Source organism: Mycetomoellerius zeteki, unplaced genomic scaffold, assembly GCF_001594055.1.
Source record: "Mycetomoellerius zeteki isolate Tzet28-1 unplaced genomic scaffold, Tzet1.0 scaffold155, whole genome shotgun sequence".
NCBI lineage: Eukaryota > Metazoa > Arthropoda > Insecta > Hymenoptera > Formicidae > Mycetomoellerius > Mycetomoellerius zeteki.
The window spans coordinates 937051-948298 of NW_017256500.1; the positions used below are offsets into that span (position 1 = coordinate 937051).

General features: G+C 34.4%; 1 protein-coding gene across 5 annotated transcripts in view; it reads left to right on the plus strand.

Moving 5' to 3' along the window:
- The window catches only part of LOC108720796 (protein gustavus), a 185523-nt gene that overhangs the window by 161642 nt on the left and 12633 nt on the right, over positions 1-11248 (plus strand). For all 5 annotated transcript variants that reach the window (XM_018444983.1, XM_018444984.1, XM_018444985.1 and 2 more), the window contains one exon: positions 6776-7143. In XM_018444983.1, coding sequence (XP_018300485.1) covers positions 6776-7143 — 368 coding nt within the window. The remainder of the gene's footprint in view (positions 1-6775; positions 7144-11248) is intronic.

Sequence of the window (11248 nt, forward strand, 5' to 3'; positions counted from 1 at the left end):
ATAATTCCTTTGATTAATTATTCCACCTCTGGTAAATGTTGCCTCATCTGACCACATTATTTTAGATGGAAATAAAATATCATTGTGGCATGTCTGAAGGTACCAGTTACAAAAGTTCAATCTGTTCCAATGATCTTGAGGTAATAAATTTTGCACTTTTTGAATGTGGTAGGGATAGCGATTATCTCCTTTTACAGTTCGCCAAATTGTTTGTGGTGACACTCCCAATACAGCCGACGCATTCCGAACGCTGGTCTCAGGATGATTGTCAAAATGTTGTAAAATACGATTCCCTGCCTGCAAATCTCTTCGTAACGCTGCTTGAAATCGGTTGTTTTCTTGTCGAATTGAAAATGTTCCAGTCTCTCGCAATCTATTAAATGTCAACATAAACACTCTTCGGTTTGGCACTCTTCTGTTTGGAAATCGTCGTGCATATTCTCGCACCGCCTTTAAAGCATTACCGTTGCAGAAACCGTATACAAAAACCATATCAGCATATTCACTATTAGAATACGTACGCGGCATATTGCAAAAGACAAAATTCATCTACTGTTAAAGGCTTTCAAAGAGCGACTGACAAATTCATAACAGAAAGTGGAAAATGTAATCAAATATGTCGGTGCTAGATATGGCAAGAAATGTAAACATTTTTTTTCGATTTCTCTGAAACGGAGCAAAAACGAGCATATGTCTATAGGACTTTTTTTCTTAGTTTTTTACTCCTCTACACGCTCCCGAAGTTTTGCCATTTAATTTGGAAACACCCTGTATTTTGTATATTTGAAGAATTACATTCAAGGTATGTCTAAATACAGTTGACTAAATACACAAATAATGAGACACCATATGATTTGACAAAGTATAACGAACGTAGGTAATCATTGGAACGTAACTAACAATACTATAAAAAGAGATATATTAAGTTAACAATGTAATACATTTTTCTGCTAAGCAACGAAATAAGCTCTTTATTTTGTCATTTTGTTCCAATGATAGAGAATAGTTCTCGGGTCGACTCCGCCAACTCGGTGGCTTGTTTTAGCGCTGTCGCTTGCGAGCAACGGCGATGCATTACGCATCGTTCCAGTATCATTGAACGCAATTGACATCTACATCGTTAGAGTTTATTAGTACCGGTTGGCAACTGGTTTGTCGATGGCTGACGATGCCGTGCGTGATGAACCAACCGGCCGCGCGATTTACGGTCATCCTCGATGATGTTTGGTCGATTCATCCTACCGTTTCCCGGTGTGCTTTCCGTGCACGAAGATAGTTCTATTCGTCGGAAAAAAAAGTCGCCCGGAGGAACTCGACCGTAGTTGAATAATCACGTAAAGATTAAACCGAGCCACGCAATGGTAATTACACCTACAGCGTATACACGAGCGTGTGATTATGATTACTCTAAATTCATGCTCCCTGAATGTTGGCGCGTTTCCGGATATGTTTATTAATAAATGGCAGGTCGCTATCCACCGGAGCGTATTCGGGACAGTTTAATGATAATAGTCGCTAAATGTCTTCACAGAAGTTTGTAGTTAACTCCTCGAGAATACTAGTTACTATACATACGCTATAAGATTTAATATTCTTACTTTTTTCAGGAGAAATTTGTATCAAAAGCTACAAGTGCTATTTTTATTCAATTTCATTGTATAAAATTGTACTTCCATGAAATAAATTCAAGGTACAAAAGTGGAAAAATTATTACAATAGCGACCAAATCGTGCATTAATATTTATAGACAATAAATAATTTTCTGAAATGAATATTAATTAACAAATTAATCGCTGTAAAGCGTGCTCGCGGACCATTACGAATCACTGTTGTGCGCGTGAAAATATGAATTCCGCGATGCGCGACGTTAAACTAAACGTTGCATGAAACGAAATACCCATTGACGTACACGCTAAATATTTACGCAACCGCGACGGAACGAGCGCGCGAGAATTTGTAAATTAACAATTAACGCGGCATCTCCGTCATCACACGCCGGTAGCAAATATTTATTCGCCATACAGACGTGCACGTTTGCAGGACCTTACAATAGTGCAGCTATTAGAGGAGATATATCTTTATTTACATATACAGACATTCATATGAAACCGTTTTGGAAAAATGTTGCTGTCACAGACTTTATAATTTGGAAAAAAACATTATATTATATCCTTTACATAAAAAAAAGAAAAAGCTTTTATCATTATAAATTTAGAAACTGATCAACGACTTCAATAATCCGAGCTGTCTCTCAAGTTTATGGAGTATGTCATAGATATCGCATGTTTTTGTTTATAATTTATCATTAGCGATAGTATTAAATTAAGAAATTAAAAATTAAAGAGAATGTCGTGCTTAGCAGTCGATATGTTTCTGTGCTCTCATATGAATCTGCGTCTCATACATATAATACATGAAAGTTTCCGATATTTTCAAGGGGTTTCCTTATCAACGCGTAGAAAAGATCTTCAGTGACTTGGAGTGTAACTTGGAGTTTCGCCAGGATATTTTCGATGGTCTATTTTACAGAAGGAGTTCGTGGTAGTGCCCGTCGGTCATGAGAACTCGCGTGGTGCGAGGGACTGAAGGGCAGGGCAGGGGTGGATTTGGAGGTTGGTCCCGTGTCGAGGTGGGGCAAAGGTGACCCCCGCGGATCAATACCGCCGCCGGTCGAGCGCCTCCATAGCGTTCGAACCGCCGACGTTCTCGTATTTCGTCTCGAAATCAAATGCCGTTTGGTCCAGACCGATTCGTGTAGGTTATTTCCAAGTGAATTTGTTGCGAGTGGTTTAATTTTTTGGTATATCGAGTATATTTGTTGGAAAAATGGATGTGAATTTTTTACACTAGCTTTTAGACAGCTTAGGAATTTTTTAGAAATTTTTTCTAACCACAGAGATGGGATAGTTCGAAATTGAGAGCAACAGTATTTTTATACTTAGAATGAGAATTCACTTCTGAAAAAGAATGAAAGATGTTTAATCACCAAGAATCCTTTGAACACATGTTTGTGTAACATAATAAACTTTTAACAGTTAAAATAATTTTAGAGTCATTTCTTGGCAATAAAAGTCTTATGTTTGAATTAATCCAACAAAAACTGAAACTCTCGTTTTCAATTACACACAGATCTAAAACTTTATTAAGATCGTAGAAATTAAAAGACATTTCAAAGCGTTATAATTATTATAACAATTCTCGTCTATGCTAATGTAACTTTCGATGAACAGTATTGGCAAAGTAATGATACGGGCTTTTGTTTATTGTTTCGAGTGTTTTAATTAGCCGAATCGGTGCGTAAACGTTGAGGAAGTCGATTTCAGTACTTTCTCTTCGTTCTACACTCAAGGCGATATCGTTCCCGCTGACGACGTCCGCCGCGGTTAAAAGAGATAAATGCCATTAATGGACTTCAAATGAAACGCCTGCTCTATAGCGGTCAGTACCGTGACGACTGCCAAGAACGGCCCGCGCAGCTCAAAGGGCATCTTACTCATTTACTTCCCGCGCAGCGGGAAATTAAATTCGCGGTTTCTCGACCGCGTTTCCTGTTCGCCGTGCGGCAACACAATCCTAATGATTTATTCATTTGCCATAGCGCGATGATTAATTATGAGTGTTTCACAATTATTTGGAAGGACATTCGAGATCGAGTTCAATCACCGTTTCGTTCAATTACCGTTTCCAGTAACGTATCGCTTTGATCGATATTATTTATTAGGATTTCTTTTTTGAAATTAATATAATATATACCCAGTTGTTGTGCAAATTATGTTGTTTTCATCAATTCAGAACGCGAGTTAAGAAAGTTAAATCGTTTGTACCTAAGATTGCCGTTCGCTTTCGCGACATTTCGCGCGAGCTCTTCTTCCAGACAAGATACAAGTCTAATTTACCGTCAAACTTTGTATTGAAAGTCTGATGAACAAACGAGTATCAACGAAGCGCGACGAGTTTATGGCGAAAATACAGGGCTATCCACTAGACTTATTAACAAACAACAATTAGCCAACGGAAAGTTCTATCAAACTATCCAGAATATATCACGATAATTGTTGATATAATTGTTAACTACTTTCTTATTTATACTATGTTTATACTGTCACATCCAAGAAATGTTTAACACGCGCAAATTTAATCTCGGAGAGTTGTCCTGGCATTTTGCTTCCCTTTTGCACTATAATAATGAACATCAGAATAACTTGATACTTGCGACTTTCGCTCACTCATCGCGATTAGTAATCCCGGTTCTTCTATCGGTGCAAGGGATATTTTTCATGAATTTCCGCAAGAGATTTCTTTTTCCTGGCACTGATTATCGCGAGTGAAACCGAATCGACCGGATTCAGGATGCCAATGTCCGGTGTCCACGACCGGAAACCAGCACAATGACGAACGGATACGATGAACGATCGAGTTACGGTTAGCATACGTTACGTTATGTCACAGACTTGAGAAAAGATCGAATTGCACTATTTCTCGTTTCAAATTGTACTGCCAATTAGAAATTTGAACCGCGAATACTAAAATTTATTACGACTGTAGATATTTCTTCGTGCATTTTCCAATATAAAAATAGAATAAAGATGTAATCAAATAAATTTTTAAAGCAAAATAAATTTATGAAGTTACGAAACGTATCGTACGTATTTTCTTTTGATTCTCCAGAGAAGTATTATAGAGGTGCGATTCTCTAGAATGTTATGTTCTTTCTTATTTAGAACAAAATTCCTGGTCAAATTATATTCATTATATTGCGTGGTATTCACGCGAAAAGTTACCTATTATCACTTTCGAGTTCTACCAATATTCTTCGTTTGTTCTTCGCGCTTCTCTTCTTTTCGCCAAGTAGGTAAGAATTATCATCACGTATCACCGTTAACCTTGTCTGCTCTGACGTATAACGCGCTATATTTCTACCAAGAAGGTCACTGTCGTAGTCTTATCCGGATATTTCTACGCGTTCGTGAACCTTCATTTCTACGTTAATCACACCCTGTCACATTCTGAGGTAATGATTATCTACCTACAGATGCCGATCGCGTTAATTTCATAGAGAAATTGGTAATAGTAACATTCTTGAATGATCGGAGAACGTAAAGGAATTTATACTTAAAGCTGTTTACCTTGTAAGTGACGTAACATTTCTCTATAATAATATAGTATAATAAAGTATAATAAAGTAAGCTTGAAAATCATAAAATGTAAATTGCATCTCGATTTACGTGAATAAACTACGATACCACGATCGATTTAATATTGTTGCGTTTAAAAATTCTACTTATGCTGCTCTTGAACTAAATAAATCAGTCGTTTGCATAACTGCTCTTAGTCATATATATCTTTAATCTTAGCATACATTTTTTTTAAATGCTGAAAATATTGCATAGAAATAAATTTCGAAGAATCTTGATTACAACGCATTGTCAACGTAACGCGATTAGACAGTAATATTTATCATCAGTTAAATGCGGTCATTCACAGTATGTAATCTCATTCAGAGGTTTTCTTCGATTAATGTTACGCATAATCTTAATGACACAAATTTTAATAAACGCCAAGAAAATGTTGAAGTAGAATTATAACTCAGCTTTACGCGATTTTGGCGCAGCATTCTCTTTCTCTTTTCTTTTTAATTCGATTTATTTACATCATTCAGTATATTTAAAATCGTTAGATTCAATATATATATAATCGCGATATATATAGAATATAAAATTCTCAAATTTTTCTGTATTTTAATAATATGATGAGAAAATATTAGATTATTACTATTTAAAATAATTACAGATTGAAAAGTTTAAATAATTAGCTTTTCATTTTTACATTGTTATTTTGCTCCTAAGCATCTGAAAAATTCGATATAAACTAGCCATCCTGAAAGATACGGGAATAGTACGGAAATTGCAGGCTCGTGATGAAAATGCTACTTTGCGTGTACTTCATCCACTAGGAAGAATTAATCGGTTTCCGCGATTCGTTCCACGCTTATATACTATACATACGCCGTGGCAATCCGTTCTGCAAAGCTCTCGCAAATAGGAAAACGTGATTAATCGAGATTCGCTTGGACATGTTTTTTTCTGTACCCGCAGACGAAGCGCGCACCTCGAATTATTTGAATCTAGAGGCACGCTCTCGTCGACATAATTTCCCGTGCGAAAATTCAGTGCAGTTTTCCGCATCAAATCCCTAGAGGTTCGTCCAAAGTAGAACAAAGAAAAATTAGACGCGAGCATAATGATAAACCTGGATTTTCTTGCCAAAACTAACATAATCTTCTTACAATACGCGGACAGTGAACCATGATGTGCCTTCATCTGTAACGACCCTATTGCTCTGTCATGTACAGAAATGAAATATCCTACATGAATGCGGTTATATCTAACAGATATTTCACTTTCTCTTATATTATTTCAAACAATTTGACATTAGCTTTCCGGAATTAAAAAATCGAAATGACATATATTTTCTTTAAATTTTTGTAAACGGACATCGATTTTAATCAATTCATGGTCGAACGAAACGTTACACATCTCTGATGATGCGTTCTCATAAGTATTTAACGCATCGCTCTTGCAGATTCGCCGACCGTGAAAATCACCCCCCGGCCGAAATCACTTTCCCCCTTCCTCGCATATCGATCCCGACTCACGTATCAACCTCTGTCCCCCTTTATCCCCTCTCTCTCTCTCTCCCCTCCCCCCCTCTCTCTCTCTCCATCCCTCAGAACGCACACGAATTAACATGCCCTCGTTCTGTTCTCGCATTGCAGGTACAAAGCGAATCGTTGCGTGAGCGGGAGCATTAGCCGCGGAAACGGGGCGACTGGCGGTACCGGAGGCGGTTCAGGTACTGCAGGCGGCCGCGGCGGCGGCGGGGGAGGAATAGACGGTGGCGTGGTGCCTACTGCACCACCGACTACCGGCCATCACCACCACCACCATCACCATCATCATCACCTCACCACCACGACTACCACGACTACCACCACCACCACCACCTGCGGCACCAGACACCACAGGCACAAACTGCCTGCCGGCAAGCAGTGCACGGAACACCGTCACCACCCACATCACCACCGGCATCACCCACACCATCGCTCCCACCACCGGGGCATGAACATGGGCCAAAAGATTTCAGGTTAGCATTTCTGGTTCAACGATACGTTACAGAAACGTATCGTGCAGCAAACTGTCTGCCGCCAAAAACAAGAATGATCTTAGCCTACAACTAATCGTAAAATAGAATAGTCCATTCTGATTAAACAGAATCACATAATTAATCCTCAAAATGTAATTAGAATAAATATATATATAAACAACTCTTAATAAAATATAATTTATAAAAATGCTTTTTAGCAGCGCCAAGTGTTTTTACATGAAAAATTTTTCTATTTAAATTAAATTTTTTCATTTTATACGGTTAATTCTTTAATTTTTTGTGGTAACACTTAAATGGAGCAAGGTAACGCAATTTTGTGATAATGTTTTGTATAATGTTTTGAAGGAGAATTAAATAACCACTACTTTAGTTGGAAGAGAAAATGTCTTTAAATGATTTGTGATATAATAATTTCATTTAAGAGGGATTTAAACCATTTAGATTGGAATAGAAAGATTCTTCAATAAGATATACGTACACTTAAAAATTAATTAGAATTTTTAGTGTCTTTAGTGAAGATAATCATGATTTTGTAAATTGTCATATTTAATAGTTATTTACAGAAAATTTTGCCTACTTTGATGAAGATTAATGAAATGAACTTTTAGCCTTTGCTATCTTAAATGAGTCACATTGCCGGTTTTTTGTTATTATAATGATCCGTGCAATTGGCAATATTTCCATTAGATAGTTATCCATTATTAAAAACAGATTGACATTATCTTCAAATTGCAATTTACAAAGATTTAATTGAGGATTTATTAATTTTTTAGTCTTTCTTTTAAACTTATTTATTTATTTTTTTTATTATCGGACAAATCCAATTTTTATCAATATAAAACATATAATTATATTTTTACGAATTATAAAAATTTTTAACATTTGCCGATATTATAAAAATTGATCATAAGAAATATTAATCGATATTTGAGTGTCTTCTGTTATGTCTATAAGACACTAATCAAGAAGTCCCATATACATATTTTAATTTCTCAAGCGTTCAAATTCAAAAACGCTGTTATATGTTTTTTAAATAAAAAATTAATATTAATATAATGGCTAATGGGAATTAGCGCTATTGGTGGTGCGCAATGTATATTTTTCCTTAAAATCTAAATGTTTGTTTGATATTAAAATCCGTCATTATGCATTTATATCACATTGTTTGATTTACAATTATCAAAAATTTAAACTAAATGGTCAAAACGTGAAAATGTAAAAATATATGTATATATAAGAATTGTTGATGAGAAGCTTTTGTCTTGTCACGTTTAAAAAAAATCATTTTTTAAATGTATATATATATGTATAAATATATACACATAAAATACTGTAAATACAATAAAAAATTCATTAAAATTTGTACAATGAACAATTTTATTCTCATCATGATTTAAGTTTTATAAAAAGATGAATATGAGTTATAAAATTATTATTATTAGAATTCATTGCAACAATAAAAAAGGTATGTACATTGATACAATTAAATATTACCCTAAAACATTCCTCCTTTTAAAACATTTTTTTAAATACATACCTATAACGAATTCAATTAGAATGAATGCACTGCGTTTGTGGCTATTTTGGCCACCTTCGCTATTTATTAGGTTCTTTTAGTTTTGGTTGGCTCTAGTGTGCAGCAATCACGACACATGCGCGTCGCAATTATTTCTCTTGTTTAATAATGTGACAAGTAACCTCACATTTTCTCTTTCATATTATAAAAAAATTATTTTCTACGGAATACACTCAAGACACAGTTATCTTGTCAAAAACGATAAGAATCCCCGAAACGCGGTAAATAGAATAATTTATCAATAACTACATATGACACAAGTATAGCAAACAATACTATAGTAGTCATCAAGTAATTAGTAGTCAGCTTTATAATGATAGGAAGTATATAGAGTGAAAGCAAAAAGTATTCGTACAAGGAAATTTTTTATAAAAAACAGTCTTATTTGTAGAAAATAAACATTAATTAGCAATTTTATACAATGAATACATTCTGTTCTAACATAAACAAATGAGCTTCGCATATATTCTTGATTTTAGAAGCTAAATTTCTCTACTGTACAAATACTTTTTAAACATCCAAACAATACAACTTTTAATTTTGGTTTATTTTTCAGATGATAAATTTTCTGTAATTAATACACATCTTTTTGGTATATATAATTTTAAGAAATATACAGTTTATTTTATTCTTTATGAATAAATTGTTAATTACCCAACAAGAAATCGTCAATTAAACGTTAAATTGATGTTGAAATCATCGTATTGATATCGATTCGACATTAATTCGATGACTCATTTGTCACTGGATAATATTTACTTTTTAAAAATAAACTTTTTTTTTAAAATATTTTCTCTGTACGCGAATACTTTTTCCATTCACTGTAGGTGGCCAAAAATGGTGTAAAATGGAATTTTTGCAACTATTTAACTTTTTCATTATACATTCGCTTTTTTCCTTAAAACTTTTTTAAATATTAAAAACTAAGACATTAAACAATGTATTTAAGTAAATAGTATTTCCTTTTTATGTATTATATAAAAACAAATTTCTTAAAATTATAGAAATGTTTAAGATGGCCAGATAAAGTCTATACATTAGATCAATAGGGTGAATGCACACGGTGTATTCTAATGTACAGACTTTATTAACTAATAAAACAATGTGTTAATATGATGAATGCATTTTATCACTTCTATAAAATTTTACATAATGAATGAGTTTACTGAATCTATAAACACGTTCATTAGAAGAACGAATTTTTTCAAATATGTAGGTAAATATCACATATTTACGTATAGTTTATCAAATTATTACATATCGTTATGTATAAATTTTATCCATAAACGGGTTGAAGCGACTAGAATATTCTTCAGATTAACTCACCTCGCGAAGCATTTATCGAGGGTCAAGGTCCTTGACCGCGCCTCACTTTACCTGCTCAGGTAGAGCTTGGAACAGGTCCTTTAGTTGAATGCTTTACTCCCTCAAAATGATCGAAGTTTTCTCTTGTCGACCTTCTTTCTCTCCGTAAGCCTCCGAAATATTCTCCTACCTAAACCCATAATTATCTTGTATTTACATTTTTATTGTGATAATGAAAATGTCTAATGCGAGATTACTTGAAGGAGAAGATAGTACCTATATACAAAAGATAATTTACGATAATAAAATTATTTTTCTAACAAAGATAATACGCACGATAATTATATACTTATATATTATATCTTCTGAAATATATTTCATATCTTTAAAGATATACATATAGCTTTATCTGAAGATTCGATATGCAACTGATGATTAAATTGTGTGTGTGAAGCTAGCGTCTCACTTGGTGGAAACTCATTAAATATTGAGAGTTCTGAGTTTATTTTCAATAGTTCTATAGGATAAATAAATAGTTCCGGCCATTAAACCCGAGAAACTCAAAATTTAAAATGCCAAGTTCACACGGGACCAACTCCGTTTAAAAAAGTTTTCAGCCACAGTTTCTTATAGGATTTGAAAAGATACATAGGTTTACAAAGAGTTCTGACACCTAACATTATTATTCTGATTTTTAAACAACTTTGTTCCCTAAAAAATAGTCTTTAGAAAGAATGAAGATGAGACGCTGTCTGATTTCAAAGAGTTCTGTTAGTTTTATGGTACTTTTCGTATAGTTCTGAATGTATCCTAACGCTTTCCAAAGAGTGATATAAATAATTTGTTAATTTTTTAAACAATTTTTATCACCCGAGGAAGCCATTTGTGTTCCCGTGTGTACTTACCAATAAATCGATCGTTATACTATTTCGACAGATTCCATTTGTCCAATGTTGTCCTGATGAATTTTTTATCAGTCATTGCGTAAATAATTTTCCACTGAATACGATCACAACACAGTCAACCAAGAAGACTAGTCCGTGGTTCCGAGTTACGCATGAAGCGCATGATGCATCATTTATCCTTGTTGTTCACCAAATAATAAAGAAGAATAAAACGATACATCATGCGCTTCATGCGCAACTCGGAACGCACCCTAGAACTAAGGAGAGTCAACTCGTGCCAATAGCGGTAATGGGGGTG